This window comes from Hirundo rustica, chromosome 1, assembly GCF_015227805.2.
Source record: "Hirundo rustica isolate bHirRus1 chromosome 1, bHirRus1.pri.v3, whole genome shotgun sequence".
Lineage (NCBI taxonomy): Eukaryota > Metazoa > Chordata > Aves > Passeriformes > Hirundinidae > Hirundo > Hirundo rustica.
In genome coordinates this window covers 140525189-140543292 of record NC_053450.1, presented here as the reverse complement: position 1 = coordinate 140543292, position 18104 = coordinate 140525189, and the positions used below count along the sequence as shown (strand labels likewise).

Genomic DNA, 18104 nt, shown 5'->3' with positions numbered 1-18104 from the left:
GTAAAAATATACATTATAGCTATTTTATATTAAAGGAGAGGATGTGTTTTTGATCAAAAACCTTTCTGTCTAATCCAGTGAGCCAAAACATAAAGCTAAAGTCTGATAATGTATAGTTTACTAAAAAGCTTGATTTACATCAAATCGTTTTGCTTTCTTTGAGGTGGCATATTTTCTATTAACTGATAAAACGTGAATAATACAGTGTTGGAATTTTTTTTAGAATGTTTATTGTCATCACAACTTTTGCTTGAAAAGGTAAAAGGATCAGTGTGCATGCTGCAAATTCGAAGAATATCTCCAGCTAAAATATAAAACAATAAATATTGTTTTATGTTTTTAAGAAAATGGCTTATTGAAGGCTTTTTAATGCCATGCTTTGTACAGTTGTCATTTAAAAAATAATTTCTTCTGTAATTTTTGCTGGGCCTCTAACTATTGTGCTTTATTTCTTGGCTTTTATTCTGTATGCTTTTACCCTTCGTCCAGAAGATGCTGAATGTGCTGGTCACAACAGTGGATCCTATCTAGGTGAGCAATTGGTTACAAAAGACAATTTTGTTCCTTTCTTTCAGCTTCTTTTCCTTGGAGCTACTGTGTCCACTTTGCTTTTGGGGGTAATCTGCATACCAGTGTCCTTACTCTGCATGACAAATGCATGCATATTAAGGTTTTAAACATGGCTCATTGGATTTGACATAAAGGGTTTATGTAGTGGATGCCTTTACCTCGTTAAACACGGGCTACTAAAATACTGGTTTGATTTCAGTCAAAATTTTGAAAGTACATGAAGCAAGCTGTGTGTTTAATGAAACAAAAAGGTTACTATATCATGAAAAAATTGAGTAATTATTGAAAGACACTCTCAAGGTTTTATTCAAGTTTCGTGTACACATTTTTTCTTTGTACATTTCTATCTAACATTTTGGGAGTATTCAGTGAGAATACAGAGCAAATTTTCAGGCACTAGTTCTTTTTCCACATTACAAAATATCAGCCATAATAACTCAGTAGCTTAAATTTAGCTTTAAAGCTTGTCTGAGCTCAATGTATCATTGCGGGGAATGGGGAAGAGGAGGGGCAGGAGTCATTTGGCTTCATTTTCAAGATTCCAAATTTCAAACAAAAGTAACATTTAAAAAAGGTGAATGTTCCATGATATGTTTCAACTTTTTAATTTGTCCCATTTTGAAACCTATGTAAAAATATTTTAGTTGAAACTGTCCAGAATTCCTGCCAGCTGAAGGCTGGCTGGAGCAGATTTTGTGGCAACCAGCCCTTTTCCCAAGACTTTCATCCTCCTACGACAAGAGGAGTGGGGAGAAACTTGTCAAAGTACTTTAGCATTTCCAAGCCAGTGGGCTCACTGAAACATCCTAGACCAATACTGTAAATTGGAGTTGTTCTCACATTGCACTTTAGTGATTTTAAATGTGGTATGTAAACTACATCAGGTACGTACAAAGTACATCATTGAAAGAACTCTGACCTTTTTACAAAACCTTAGTGTGGTATGTTTCCATCCTTGCTTGTGAAACTTGTGATTATCTGATCATGCTGAAAATACACTTCTTACCTTTGTTAAGTAATAAACTAAGTTAATGCTGAATTGTAATTGTATTGAAATATTGGGTATGCTTGGAAAATGATAATTTGGATGTGATTCTAGATGAAATTCATCAAATAATTTTTTTGAAAGAGGAACAACACACACACACACCATCTTTTCTTTCTGTATGTAAATACATACTGCATGAATTCTTAGGCTGAGATTAGCATGATTTTGCAATCAGATCTTGGTGGGCTGCTGCTTTATTTGAGAATGAATGTAGCAAAACAGAATCCACCTTTTCTAGGTAATGTAGCCTTTTTCATTGAAACATTTTGGTCCGTAATTACCAAAAAGACATGGTCATCTTAGGAAGGAGGTGTCTTGAGGAAGAAGCTACTGTTGTCCCAGAAACAAAGAACAAAAAAATCAAGGTGGGTTGTAGTTTAGGCAAAACTTCACAAAAAATATTCAGAATTGCTAAGTACAGTTCAGGCAATGGTTTCTTTCTTGAGAGCTTCCATGTAGTGGAATGTTGTCAGCAGTCCAGAGGTGGTGCCTTCATGCTAGATTTGTGGTTTTGGAATGAGATGTCAGAGGGGAGAGTCAGAAGGCAGATAAACTAATGTTAAGACCAGTTTTGAGGTAAGGGCACAAGTATATTCCCTTTTTGTGGATAAGTAGCTTTTTGGTTTAGAAATTAGAGGTTCCTTGGAACTCACCACTAAGAATCATTCATTTAAAATTTTCCTGTAAGAACAAGCAGGTAGCCTTTTGAAAGTCGATGTTACCATTCTTTTGCATGCAGTTACAGGACACAGTGATTTATAATTCAAAATGTCTCAGGCATTCAAGTGTCTCCTTGTTTCAAAAACCATATATATGGCTCTGGGGCTTCAATCCATGAACCAGATTCCTCTCTGAACACCCGACCCTCTCTGAAAGGCAGACACATACAAGGTGGCCATGAAGAGCACAGGAAGAGAGTGTTCACAAGGCAGAATGTCTCAACCATTTGGGGTCAAATCTTTTATATCCAAGGCTATTCTGCTATTAATTTGAACCCTTTCCTCTAAAGTGACTCAGATAAATTTAATGGTTTTCCACCAGATTCTAATATTTAAGCCACAGTATGGTATCATATGTTTCTGCTGTAATTTCCTGAGGAATTGCTGAGGAAAACGTTAGGAGTTTGCCTTTGCCAAGCTTAAATTCTGGTTACATTGCTTGAACCTTTATGAACATACAGTAAATATAGATGAATATCATCTGTTTACTATTCTCAATTTTGTCTTTAAAAGCCAGACATAATCTAAATTTTTATTAACCCTGTCTAAATGTGCAAGCTGGGAATCAGTCCAGAAGCAAACAGAGTAAGAAGTCTGCTCTGTGTTTGTGTAGTTCCTGTGTTACAATAGAAATCCTCAGTATATGAGCTAGTGTAAAAAAAACGCCAACAATATTTTGGGGGGAAAATAATATCCATAAATATGTAGTAAATATATTATGTTCATACAAACCTAGATAATGACCATGGTACCAAACTTACTTTTGTCAGTAATATGAATACAAAGGTGCTCTTAAATGCATTTACAATTAAATAAAAGTTGTTCACTCTAAGACAAAATTAAATTCAGTGAAGAACATATGTAATGTACATGTACTTAAGCACTTATTTTAATGAATGAAAATTAGCAAAAGCCCATGTAAGTGCTTTATAGCATTCTGAAGTCTTACTTGTGAATTTATGAAGCACGCATAAATTTATATTTTATTGTTTCCTGTTAGTGTAGTCTGTCTGAATCTGAGAAATTAACTTTCTGGTTTTGTTAGTATATTTGGACGAAAGTTACACAACATAGTTGCAATCTACTTCTTCATAATTATGTCCTTAAATGTAAATAAGCACAGCTATTTACATCAGCATCCTTTTAAAATATTGCAAGGCAAACAGGTTCACACATTGCCTGTTTTCAGTTAGGATTTCTGTGTGAGGCCGCAGTGGATTTCTCTGTGTAAGTGTAAGGACGTTGTTCTGACATGACAAAATGTATACTGCTAATAGTTAAAAGAAAAATCAAACTTTTACGCTAAGCCTTTTTTTCATTCTTAGAGATCAAAGTCATTTCCCTTTGATTGTTGGGCCTTAATTAGTAGGTTTATTAGTAATGATTTTTTATTTTTATTTCATATTGAGAGGTACACGTTTTGAAGACATCAGCAGTTTGAGAACATTTGTTCTTAATATTTTCTTCCCAGAGCCTGCTCTTATTTCACCAAATCTGTTACATTCCAGCAGTAGTTTATGGGTTTGCATGTTCAGTATACTTCTAGTTGTGTAGCTGTAACCAGTGAGCTGGTGCAAGCTTCTTGGTGTTCAGGAGATTATGCTGCTTTAGTGACAGAATTTTCCCATTTTATTTTATAGTCTGCATACTAGGCAACTAAGGTTAATCTCTGCTGATACCCATATTCCACAGACAGTGTAGCCTAGAGCTCCTTTCATATTCAGCAAGGTTTATATTATCAAATATTCTAGGAAAGCAATAAATTTTCCTTTTGTTCTTTATAGAAATTTACTTTTAACATAAATAACTTTATAGAAACCTTTTCTACGGCATATTAGTATTGGGTTTGGTTCTCTGTAGTAATCGTCACTGTATTTTAATGATGCTCTATTGTTAATTTAAATATACGAAGTTTGGTTTTCAAGTTTTCAAAACTATAAAATATGCAAACATTAATAGAATACTTTTTTGCTTTTTCATAAATGTTTTTATTCCTCAAAAGTACAGTATTGTTTCAGTTCAGCTTAATATTCTTGTGTAGGCAAAGTTCCCAACATAAAATGCAATTACAAATGCAGACATTCAATAAAAAATATTTATTAGGGTTTCTATAAAACAGTTTCTAGGTCACAGAAAACTTAAGCTATATATGAGAGGACATATAATGGCACATGATGAGCCACGAAGAATGAAGATGCTTTCAGGAATGCAGCAGTAGTATCATAAAAGTGTTGGATATATTTTAAACATTCTCATCCTTCCTCTTGGAACTGTATGTTTTCCTTGGATTTGAATGCTATTTAAAGCCAAATTTCTTGGGATTCTGTATGGGGCTATTCAGATTGGACTTTGAGGAACAGTTTAAAAAACTTTCAAATTGACAGTAGTCATAAAGTAGAAAAGCAAACAGCATATTACAGACTTTTAATAGTCAGTAGTTTTACAGAGCATCTTCACCAGCACACTACAGAGAAGTCAGCCTTACTCTGGTTTCTATCTTTTTCTCACTTTTGTTCTTTTTATTTAGTATATTTTATTTTCTGTAATGTCTAAGTTCTGGTTGAACTTCTTATTGAATTTTCTTCATATACAGGACAGTATTACTATTCTCATTTTACCAATGAGTTTCAGTGACAGAAATATCAAATATTTTATTCAAGAAAACACGTTAGCAGTGGAATCATATCACCTGAGTCTTTGTTATGTTTTCTGTGGAGCCTGTAAAAGTGACAAGGGACAAATCAGCCTGAAGACAGAGCTGAAAGATTTTTTCCTTTTGCAAGGAGTGAAAGAAATTAAAATTCTTAAATAATCTACTGATTATTTAAGATAGTTTTAGTTAAGATAGTTTCTTAAATAATCTACTGATAGTTTGCTAATAAGATCTGAATAAATTGGTTGGAGAAAAGAGGAACAAGTTACAAATGTTCTTACCAAAACCTAAAAGTGGTGATTGAATTGACAGGAAGATTTTGCAGAAAAAAATACTTCTTCTAAAGACTGTACAGTACATCATTTAAGTGGAGATTGAGAAGCGGTTCCAGTGGGATTTTGAGACAGCTGATCAGGGGCACAGAGCTGTTGTTAATTGTAAGGTCAGCACCCAGCTGGAATGGAGATCATTGATGTAGCTTCATTTGATCATTACTCTTTTCCTTTTCCAGATACATGGATTCTTGGTCTTGTAAGAAAGCTCTTAATTTTGTAAACCAGACAAGAAACAGAATAATTTGGGGGGTTTGGGACGACTTTTTTTGTTGGATTTTGGGTTTTTTTAATCAGGAGCATTTTAGATGAGGTCTCAGGAAACTTGTAACTCACTTCATGCATCTGTAGTCTGTATTGCTAAAGCTACAGTTAATCTTTCTTTATATAGCTGTCTATACACTTAGGTGTAGTTATGATCAAGAGAGCATCCTTGTGTTGTGATGGACTTCACCGTAGGGCAGGCAAGATCTCCCAGGCCCTCTTGTGGGTGTGTAAGCTCTCCAATAGATCATTTCTATTTCTGACTGCAGTCACTTCAATGTTAGTGTTGTTTAAATAATAAAATAATGTAACCCAATCTATTTCATTATGTTTTCATATATCATATTTTGATCTCTTTTCTATGCCAGCCCACCTCCTACTTAATCTAGACTATGCTGTACTTCTTTAAAATATCATCTGCCTTTTCTGTGGATGCTAGTTCTTCTCCTTTGTTTTAGATTTTCAGTTTACGTACTCGTATTTTGAATGGAAATGGCTTGACATCATGGTATTCTCAAAGAAATTTTTTTTTCACCTTTTGTGTGTATGCTTGTGTTGTAGATTCCCATAAGTGTGGGGGCTCATATCAATTAAATAATTGGTTTACATCCTCTAAGGTCCAGGTTCTATGATGATTTATGCTCAATGAAATTGTATGTATGCAAAATGCTAAGCCTATAATAAGCCTTGGAGCATTTCTCTTAAGATCTGGTGCTAAATATTTGCAGAACTGAATCTTGAACTTGCATGAAATTACCTTTGAAGAAGAAATTGTAATATGATTACTTCTCAAACACCTAAACATAAGTGCTATTATAAAAATATGAAAACATTGATGAAAACCTGGGGATACCAGAAGTTTACACGCTTACTGTCCTATGAAGTGTTCTGGGGAAAACAAAACAAAAAAACCCCCAAATTTTCCAGTATTTAATGTATAGTTTGTGTTTTACTCTACTACCACCAGATAGTGAAATCAGCTTTGTAGTCTTCACAGTCTTTCCTATACTTACTTATAGAACAAAAGTGGTGTTGTAGAGATACCAGTAAAATATAATGTAATGCAATATAAAGGATTTATTTGAAAAACTCTAAGGTAATCATTAACAGAGGAGTAAATTAGTTTTTAACATGTAGTATAAAACGCGATTTTTGTGCTGTTCTGCTTGAATATGCCTATAATTTTCTCCCTTGAGAGTGCTTAAAAGCTATGTGAAATTTCAAGTCTTCTCTAGAAGACACAATAGATATCACACGGTTGATGCAATTTTAAATATAGATCTTTTAATTTCATAATATGCATACTGTATTTTCTAAGATGTTTCTGGTATTTTGTAATTTTACTATGAGTGCTTGGATTGACTATTAAACATACTCAGGAAAGATTTAATGCAATTTTTTAAATACACTATCAGCATGGAGCTAAGCACAATTGTTGTTAATTGAGTTCATTCTCTTTAGCCCTTTCAACCACCAGATCTGTTTCTATCCTATGTTGCACTTGATGTCTGTGTGCCATGGTGATTTAATAGACGTACATTAGAAGTGGTTTGAGACTCCAGCTTGTATGAATTTCCTTGTGTATATATATCAATTTACGAGCTACTCAAATTTTCTAAATAATCTAAATATATTAACAATTTATTGCAATTATATTTTGTTGTTGCAAAGGTTATGCTTTATTGGTAATCTTAATTTTGCAGTTTAAATAGGTGCCTGATATAATTTAAAAACGTGGGAAATGTCATTCTAATGACCTGACTTATTAAACATATAATACCCTTTTTATTCCATGCTCCAATCCTTGAATGTTTGGAAGAGACTGTTTTCAAATGTTTTAAGAAGGCTTATTTTCTTACTTTAAAAAAAACCTGTTCTTACTGCAGCTGGTTTTAGAAGAAGTTTTCGTCTTAGCAGAAAAGATAAAAAAACAAACAAGTCCATGTATGAGTGCAAGAAGAGTGATCAGTATGATACAGCAGATATCCCAACCTATGAAGAAGTTGCAAAGTATAGACGACAACCTAATGACAAATACAGGCTTGTTGTTTTGGTTGGTAAGTTGTTCTCCTTTTTTTTTTTTTTTTTTTTTTTTTGACCTGGTAAAACAAAGACTTGCTCATTAGCACAATGCTTACCAGAAAGTCATTTGCATTGGAAGGGATCTCAGGAGTTCACCTGGTCCAGCCTCCCACTGAGTAAGATTAACACCAGGTTCCGAGCAGGGTACTCATGGCAGCAACTCTGGGAACCTGTCTTCCTATCATGTCTTCTCTGTCTTACCTCACACCTCAGTAAAGAGGTGGCCTCCATCTTTTCAGTGGGTGTCAAAAGGGGTGGGTCCCCCTGAAGACATCTCTTCCCCAGTCTAGGCAAGCCCAGTTCCCTCAGTCTCTCTTAGAGGTCATGTGATTCAGCTCCTGACCATCTTCAGGGCTCTCTGATGTCTTTGATTCAGTTTATCAACAGTATTTTAGTGCAGGGCTTGTGGACAGAGTATTTCTCACAAGGGACTGACAAGTGCTGAGTGAAGGGGAAGAATCATTCCCCTCTATCTATGGGCCAGGCTTTTGCTGATACAGCCCAGTCTCCTGTTACTCTTTATTGCTGCCAGCAAGCGCTGGGGACTCACGCTTAGCTCTGCCCACCTGACCCCCAAGATCCTTGTCATCCAGCCAGTCAGTCCACAGCCTGTAATGCAGAACTTTGTCCATACCAAATTCCACTAAGCTCTGCCAGCCTATGCCTGGAGCTCTCTGGATGGAAGCCCTACCCTTGAGCAAGTCATTTGTATCACCCATCTTGCCATGGGTAAGCTTTGTAAGGACACACTCTGTGTTGTTGGTACAGATTGTGAAACAGGGTATGTCTCAGGGAGCTCCCCTTAAAATGAGTTGTGGAGCACAGACCGATAACCCCTTCCCTTTGAACAGGCTCCAGTTTTTTGCCTGTCTGGTAGTCCACCTTTCTAGACAGGACGTCCCAGTTTGCATATAAGGATGCTTTAGGAGGTTGTGTTTAAAGCTTTCCTAAACCAAGGGGAGATGACATTAAAATACAGCTATCATGGCTACAAGTCTGAACACAGCAGTCAAGCTGTCCTAAAACTCAAATTATGTTGATATTCCACTCTTAGAGATCAATCAATATATATATGGGGGGCCGGAGCCAAAAACCACTGAGGTCAATGAAGACAGACAATAAAAGTGGAAAGAAACAAAACCACCTACTGCATTAGAAAAAGTAAATGGGGGGATAGTAAGAAAGGTGGATGCAAGGTGGACCTCTGTAGGCCAGGGATAAATGTAAGCATAGCTGCTGAAGACTCAGCGTATTATCCTTAGTCAGCTTTCTGTTCTTCTATAACCTCTCACTGCCATGGCTTCCTCACAGCATTTATTATATAATCAAAATGTATTGCTTCAGTCTCCCAAAAAGAGAGAAAGGGCATTTATCTGAAGCTTTTGAAAGGTAACAATTGGAGTACCGGTGAGTAATGAGTAACCATCGCTACGAGTGACTAATGTCCCATTGATTATTGTTTTCTTGGCAGTAACACATAGGCTAATGCTTCATTAGTAAAATTTCCTCCGTTCTGAAAGCAGCAGAGCAGAGAAATATGACCCTCTGTCAGGGACTGTTAGGAACTGTTGAGTAGCTGTGTTTTTATATCGCTCATATCCAAGGGAACATTAAATTGAGTTTTTAATAAACAGTTTTGTCACTCTCCAGCACTAAAAATCAGCCACCTACTAGTGTGATCATTGTGAGATTGTGGGTTATATACAACAAGTAATAACATGGTTGAGTTGATTTTACAGTTACATCAACAGAGTGTAGTGCAAAAGTGTGATAAGTAGACTTTTTATAACAAATTGCATATGTCTGATCTAAGGAATGCCTAGAGATTCCATCTGATTTTTGTTGTAATAAATCAAATGAAGAAAGAGTGCTTTTTCAGTAACAAAAGCAATTCAGAAATTTATTGCGGACTTCAGTAATTCTAATGTTTTTTCTCTGGATATTAAGAGCAGCTTAAGTCTGGCCAATACCATAAAAATGTCTTGGGCAAAATGTGGAAAAACTAGCAGAGCTAAGCAATACAGGTACAGTAGAAGCGAACACATTTTAAAAGCTTTTTGTGTGCCAGCAGCAGCGTTCCATATAATACATCAAATATAATTTGTATAGTAGTACCAGGAAAGAAAGGGACATATAATTAATTTATAGCTGTAATTGGTGCAGACATCTGCACTAGATGTCTGTTGTGTTATGCTAGGTCTAAATATATAATTTACTGTTTAAAACGGGACTTTTAGGTTTGGTTTTGCCTTTTTATTTTTTTTTTTTTCTTAGGGGGAGGGAGTTTGACAGCTTTGGAACAAATTTCACTTAATTTTGAATTGATATAGTCTAATTTAAAGAACACAAACTGCACAACAGTAATTTCAGTGCCCTGTTGTGTGATACACACTACTCTCAGGGTTCAATGTACCAGTTTGTCAAGATTTTACCTTGTCTGAAAATGTAAGCTGATAAATAAAGCTCTGCAAATCCTTGGGGCTAAAATAACATCATCTGAAGCAGTAATGATGCAAAACATTTCTGTGTGCTTTTAATTGTTAGGATTGCGATGAGTCTGCTCAAAACAAAATTATCCAGTATTATATCACCAGTCTGCTTCTAGTAAGTTACTCTTCCCAAACTGCCCAGAAATCCTTAAAGTCTTCCATTGCAAATATTGCCTGCATCCTAAGTGTTACATACCTCACAGCCCTATCAGACGAAGGTAGAATATTCTAATATGACATGTATTATTTAGACACTAGAATTTTCATTTATATTAATGAGGGAAAAGTCCTGCGTACAAAGTCTTCTGCTGTAGTTAATTTTAAGAGCTAGAGTAGCATAAATTTTATTTCTTTAGAGTTAGAATGAGTGTGCTACATGCAATAACTTTACTTGGCATAGTTTCAGTTAACTCAGAGCTTTCTGAAGGGGCAGGATTAAGTGGAGTTATCAATAACAAACCATGAGCACTTGTTCCCCAGAACACACAGTGATATGTGCATGCAGTGTGACCACCGGAGGTGTGCAGAGCCTCTCAGGTGCTGTGTTCACCCATGGTGATGCTTCTGTCTTAAGTGGCAGTGTTGGAAGCGGGGACCAGAGGTATGTAACCATAAAGGAAAAGCTGTTATTGGTGTCTGACACGATCAGAAAATCCTGTGTCTCTGGATGAGGCTGTCAATACTTCCCTCAAAGATATGCTTCTGGTTGCTACTGTGAAGAAAAGGAATCTGGGACTGGAGAAGCTTTCTATTTGTTGTATTGCTTAGATGATGATTTTTTTTTTTTTTTTTTTTTTTTTTTTTTTTTTTTTTTTTTTTTTTTTTTTTTTAATTTATCACCCCTGGTTTTATCATGGAGTTATGATGAGGCCAGGTCTATTTCAGACCAAAGGAGGATGAAATGAAAGGGCCTTTTAACTCTCCAGATCTCCTGACTTAGCTTTAACATCTTCAGTAGTGGCTTGATTTACATCAGTAAGACAGGAAAATGGCCTTCCAGTAAACCAATTGGACAATGAAGAAAGAGACCAGTAATTGCTATCTGCATTAAAACTTCCTGATTAAAGGCATGGGAAAGTCAGCAAGGTTCAGGCACAAATACATGGGATGTAACAGTGCCTAGCTTTGCCCCTGAGAACACCAATATGAAGTCATTGATCCTACTTCAGTGAACTGCGAATCTCAAAGTACACTTGCGCTCCTTGTTAAAATGTACTGAAACACAAAATAATGAGGTTCTCCTTTCCTATCACACTGAGCTGCAGTCCGACATGCATGTGCAGTCATTGCATTACAGTGTACTAGGAACTGAGCCAGGGAGCCTTTCTCAAGGCATGTCTCCTACTGGGGTCTTGTGATCCCAGCAGGGATATTGTCATCCAACTCACAAAATCTGTTCTGAAAAACCACTTTCCTTTCCTTTCCAAAAGACTACTAGGAGCTCATTATGTCTCTATGGGTGCAGAATGGCTGGTTGGCTTAACCCTCCCAAGACCTAAACTTACAGTTTTTTCAGCTTCCTTCAGATGTGTCTGAGTGGTACAAAATTTAGTGCAAGTTTTAATGATTGGTAGTTTAATTATGCAGATGTATCTCTATAAAGTGAGGTAGTCACTGCAGTCCACTTGTGCAGGATATGACCATTAACATGACTTAACATCCAACAGCAAGCAGCATAAATGTTCCTTTAAAAAAGTAAGCAAAGTATCTCTAAATCTGTCAGCATAACTGTAAATATTGCTGCCTGGGGTGATTTATAGTAAACCAAAACTACACTGCAGACATGGATCCTGCATGCCTTATATTTGACTATAAGAATCAGGATTATCCTTTTAAATCCTGGCACTTTGTTCTCTTTTTGAGTTCAAATAGTGTTCGGATTCATAACTATTAGAAACTGGCATCTTTCTCTGCTGCATCAAAATGAAAAGAATATTTAGAAGGGAACTATACTTGGGAGGGGTAATACGAAAATCCTCAGCTTTGCTGAGCTGGAATCAGCCTTTGGTGTCCATATGCTAGTTATGAGAACTCCGTGAAGACAGCACTGAAAAAGAAGAATCTACACCTTTCAGTAGTTAATTTAAACATGTTTTTTAAATATTAATCTGGAAGGAGAGACAATAATAGTGAAGTTGTGATCTGGAAACAGAGTTAAGCTAAGTTTCCAAAGAATGTGTCACAGGAAGTGAAGCATGGACTCTTTATATATATAAATAGAGCTAAAAGCAAAATGTTGATTTGACAGCATGTAGACTAAGGAAATAATACTTGTGTGGATTTGATGGGAAAGATTTTTTTGCATAATAGAGTGATTTTTAAAAACTGAATTCCATTTGATTTGGTTTACTTTGCTAGGATATATTAAGAGTTTTCATTACTTTTCCTATAGAAATCATATTTGCCTTAAATAACTAAACTGTTATAAAAAAACAAAAAAAAGTTAGATTATAACAAAAGTAATGCCATTATCTGTGTAACACATTGCTGTCCTCTGCAGACATGCACCAGTAGAGGCTGCTGTACACCATATTAAATACACATTTATACATACTGATAGATTAATTTACAAGAAGGTCAGAGATGGAACTTGAAATATAGTTGTGTATTTAACTGATGTGAACACATAGAAATTTTAAATATAGAAACTCTAAGATTTTACAGCAGTGCCATAGTGTAGGGCTAGTAGCAAAGTCACAAGCACTTGCTTTTCAAAATTAAGTGTTTCAATTCCAGACAGGGTCATTTTTACAGATAGGCACCTCAAGGTACTGAAGCATGAGTCTGGTTTTGGACTCTGACTTGTAAGTAGTGGTTACAACACTATTTCATTGAAATGTTTATTAGGTTTAGTATTTACAATGTTTAAAATGTTTTTGTTAAGAAGCACTCCATATATAAATGTGTCACTTTTACTAGATGTGCAAGAATTTTTCTTAAAACCACAGGTATTATCCTTGCATTATTTGGGATATGGTACCATGACTCATTCTCTATTGCCTTCTGCTGTTGAGTAGAAATGAAGGCTCTCCCCTGTCAGAAATGTAAGAACGTGCGGAGCTGAGCTCCCTTCACACACACTACCATGGCCCTGTCACCAAAGTGGGCAGGCAGGCTGGAGCCCTGGGGACAGACAGCAAGTGCCTGTGGAACCTTTGAGACCTCACAGGTCAGAGTGCCCTCACAGAGACCTAAAGCACCACTGGCAAACAGCTAAGAATTAGGGACAGCTCGAAAGCCAAGAGGAGCGTCTTGCTCAGTACCTTCTAGTACAGCACTGCTCGAGTGGAGGTGGAGGAGACAGGTCAAAAAAATTCCATGCAGTCTTTGTTTCTTCCTGCCATCCTCTTTCCAAGAGTGGTCTCTCTTTGGCAGTCGCATGAAGAAGGAAACATTTGCTTTGGACTCGTTCAGACAGCAGGCTGGAGACAAGCACAGTTTAAAAGAAAATCAACAACAAAGAAAGAAACCCAAACATCCCAAATGGGTTGTGACCTGGCAAGTGCTGCCCTTCCTTCCTCTCTCCATGCAATGCCACCCTCACGCAGTCGAAAGGTGGACGGTGACAGCTGCAGGCAGCCAGGAGCTGGGCAATGCTCCTGCCTGCAGCAGGGGCTGGAAGGAGCAGTGCTCCCAGGGCATGAGAAGGTTGAAGCAAATGTCCCCAGGGGCATCTAGAGCCGGCAGGGAATGCAGCAGCAGGAGGGAGTGAGCCATGCTAACACACACAGTGCAGAGGCTTTGAGGGCACTTTGCGCAGGCCAGTTGAGGTCCTCTAATCTGCAAGTTGGGGGTATTCTGGCAAAATAAACAGTCAAACCAGTTTTTGTTCTCGAAAGCTGCAGGTTAGGATGCAGGGGTTTTAGTAGGGCTGAGAAGGAGGTGGGTGCATGCTGAGGGTAGTTGCTGCAGAAAAGAAAGCCAGCTTTGCTGGCAACTTTTTTTCACTGATATTTCCTCAGTAATAAAGTCAGAACAGAGTAACTGCCAACTGCATCCCCTGAAATTTGTCAGCTGGGAGAGGCTGGAACCATGGGCATTTCCAAATCACTGATTAAAAGGCAGTAATGTTAAAAGGCAGCTATAGACTATGTATTCTTGGAGCTTACTTGCACCTGAATTCAAGAGACAACTGGCTGTTGGGAAACAGACAGATTTTTTCTTTTAGGTCCTGTAGGGGTTGGACTGAATGAACTTAAACGGAAATTGCTAATCAGTGACACCCAGCACTACGGGGTAACAGTGCCACGTAAGTAAAAATGCACTTCTATTCTCTAATGATATACTTGCATTAATAGCCTTTATTATTGCATTACCTTTAAGGTACTTCCAAATTTGGGGTTCTAAATGCATGCTTGGCATTCAAATTACTTTTCTAATTTTTAAAAGTGCTGCTGCAGTTATATATTAAATAGCATTGATTAAACTGATAGAGCTTTTTGGCTCAGAGGCATTGTAGTACACTTTCAGTACAAGTTTAGCATGATTGATGTCAGTGAGGTTTAGTAAATGAAACTCAGCTGAAAAACACCCTGGATTTGGCTGTAAAGCAGTGAAATGTACTCTGTTACCAATGCTTGCATTCAGCAAACTGGACTTTATCCGTTAGGCTGAAAAATGAAGATTGATGATAAATAGTTTATTCCAGTGAATAAACTAATTAAATTCCTTTGATTAGCTTTAGAAGAGATGGTTTGGGGATGTTTTTCCCTCTTTCCCCTCTCAGACCAAGTACTGTGATTTTTATAAAATTGAGGAACATCGTGCTCTGTTAACTTCTACAATACTTCACTGGGTTTTCTTTAATATGGAGAACTCAACGGTTTTAGACTTTGTTTTCTTGGTTTGCTTTCTACTTGTACCTTCTGTAGGGATCCTTCAAAAATATGGCTCCAGCATTCTGAATTTGGGAGATTCCATCACAGGCTTTTTGCAAGAGCAGATATTCTGTGAAGTGTATATATATGAATGAATTTGCTAAGTAGAAAAATTAATGCATTTAGTTTGGCAAGTCATTTCTTTTGCACGTATTTGCTTCAACTGGGCATTGAAAGCAACAACAACAAAAAAGCTAGTTGTTCCCAAAATATTTAACACATTGAAGTATATGCAATCATTTGCCCAAAAATATTTCTGTAAAAGTTGCCAGTATTCATCAAGCTGCCTTCTCTCTTTTCTCTTCCAAATGTGTGGTTATAAGTTAAAACAAACATGTAAAGGAATCCCTATCCCTGAAATTCAGTAAGTCAGGACTTGGAGAGAGAACTGGGATTCCTGTCTTGGAAATGTTCCTCATTGTGTCAGCCTAAAAAGAAGAGTGATACATCAAATGGCATTTAAGACTGTCTTGCTGCAAGCAGGTTTTTTATGTCCATATGGGATGGAGAATACATGATGCTGCAGTATTCAACTTGTTCAAAATAGGATGTTTTCAGAGGTTCATTAATCATAAGTGACAACCCCACAAATAAGTTTCATTTATAAGCAAAAACCTTATACCTACTTGGGGGAAAGTAGGAAGTGTAAATAATACAAGGCTACTGAAAGAAAACAGAATTCTATTTTGATCACCAGATAAAGAAAAGCATTAAAACATAAAGTTCACACCCCATTTTTTTTATTAACATGCTTCACATACCATAGCTACAAGAGTTGTTAATGAACATAACATTTTATAAATCAGCATGGTATGCTTTTTTCCCTTTATGGTCTCATATGCTAATAAGTTTAGCAAGAGGCAAGGCTGGGGTAACTGTTATGGACTGCTATTACTTTGATTATTCAGCTGTCCTCATTTTATTGGATTTTTCCACTAGATAAAAAAAATTATAAACTGATACTTGTCCAATAGGTTTTTTGCTGCTTTTCCTGCGTGCATTTAAAACTCAATCCTGTCATGTGTTTGTGGGCTGCCTACCAGATCCAGAGCAGCCTTATGTGCTTCAGAAGTGAGGGAAGTGCTATGCTTAGTATTACACAAAGAGTTTGGGCTTTTCAGTTTTTCCTGAACTGGTTTGCATTATATTGTTTTGTACATATTTTCCTTTTTTTTTTTTTTTTTTTTTTTTTTAATATGATGAAACTGCAGACACTACCCGTCCAAGGAGAAGCCAAGAAAGTGATGGTGTCGAATACATTTTCATTTCCAAGCACTTGTTTGAGACAGATGTGCAGAATAACAAGTATGTTGAAGAGATTTTTAACTAGAACTGTGGTTAAAAAAATGGTTTATTATAAAATGGGGCTGGTTGTTATTTCAGATAATAAGTCAAAATGGATATGAGTTGCAGTGATTTCAAGATATGTTAAAATTACATTTTGTTATCTAAGCAGCTGGGGAAAAACAGAGAGTAAAAAAAAGGCAGGATGTGCAAACACAACAGTTTCTAAGCTTACAAGTAGTTTCAGTACCTCAGCTCCTCAGGGAGACACTGAAATTATAGGTGCTTAGGATGGGGGAGCATTCTTTTAATAAAGCCTTATAGCAGTAATAATACATCTTGATACATCTTAATACATCTTATAGCAGTAAGCATTGCAGCTCTAGGGAAGAGGGGGTGTGGAAGTACTGCAGACGTGCCTGAGTCAATGTTTGTGTAGTTCTGCTCTCTTTCAGGCCAGGCACTTCCTCTGCTTTTGAATTTAGAGATCTACCGTGAAGTCCCTGCCTGTACACCTTCCAGAAAGTAAACTAAAATGAAGAGACAATGGTAGCATCGTGCTCTCCAGCAGCCTGTAAAATTCTGTAGCTTGAAATTCTGTCTCAGTTTCAGAGGGCAAAAGTGTATTAGACACAAAGCTGTGGGTTTTATTGAAACTTCAAACTGTGCTTTGCTTTTCTGGCAAATTGTGCCTGTACTTTTATAGCAAATAACCATCCGCCTTGGTTCCACCAGCACCGTCATCACTCCTCCTTTTCAGAGACAGAGAATTTGGATATTCTGTAGTGTGCAATGAAATTTCAGTAGTTTCTATTGTTTAGCTTATCCACTGTTTTATTGCATTGCATTAGTTCAGAAAAAGAGGTGATGGAAAACATTAGTGGGCTGTTGGACTGCAGTACTTTTTTCTCTTTAACTGTAATACAAGCAGGTGTTACTGATTTGAAAGCGGTAAAGTAGAAGATTTCTTAAAATTGACATACTGAAGTACTTGACAGCATTTCCTTTATAAAACACGGTAGAACTCTCATGTAAAGTAAAATATTTTTGCTCCTGAATTAAATATTATAAAGCAAACTGGTAAGCTTTTTTTCTGGAGAAAATAGAAATGATTCCAGTTGTTTTCACCTTCTGCCACAGGTTTATCGAGTATGGCGAGTATAAGAACAACTACTATGGTACAAGTTTAGACTCTGTTCGATCAGTTCTAGCTAAAAACAAAGTTTGTTTGTTGGATGTACAACCTCATGTAAGTAAGCATGTCTTCTGAACTCTTGTACTTCCCCATATTGCATATTGGAATTCCAGGACAAAAACATTTCTAAAAAGGTGTACTTTATCCCAGACTGAATGACTGTTGAGTGGGTTTGCTTGTTACCTTTATCTCAGCAAGGCTTTCTGAAAGGAGATAAATACATAGCCAGTAAACAAGGGAACTGGAAGCCTGCAGCATAATACCAAAGATTTAATTACAGAATGCTCCTATATTTCCATTTATCTTTCTGTTAGTATGGGCAAGAAATTGTCTCTGAAACTTTAATTTCAGAATAGTTTTGTGTTATCACTGAGTCCAGCAGCTCTCACATGTTTCACTAGACTGTTCGTGCCAAGGGTTTCCATGCAGGGTGGATATGAGTCAAGGAATGCACTAAATATGATGTCAGCTGGATAATTGTTAAGAATATTCCTCTCTAAACCATTTTTTCTTGCACTGACCTTGTCTTTCAACCCCACTGAACAGCTCTACTGGGAAATCTTTGCTCCTAATAACCACTGTGCTTCTAGG

At 36.7% G+C, this 18104-nt stretch overlaps 1 protein-coding gene across 2 annotated transcripts in view; it reads left to right on the top strand.

Annotated features, from left to right (window-relative positions):
• MPP7 (MAGUK p55 scaffold protein 7) overlaps positions 1 to 18104 on the top strand; it is a 149092-nt gene that overhangs the window by 125366 nt on the left and 5622 nt on the right. For both annotated transcript variants that reach the window (XM_040064993.2, XM_058420749.1), the window contains 4 exons: positions 7473 to 7643; positions 14326 to 14406; positions 16246 to 16339; positions 17459 to 17567. In XM_040064993.2, coding sequence (XP_039920927.1) covers positions 7473 to 7643; positions 14326 to 14406; positions 16246 to 16339; positions 17459 to 17567 — 455 coding nt within the window. The remainder of the gene's footprint in view (positions 1 to 7472; positions 7644 to 14325; positions 14407 to 16245; positions 16340 to 17458; positions 17568 to 18104) is intronic.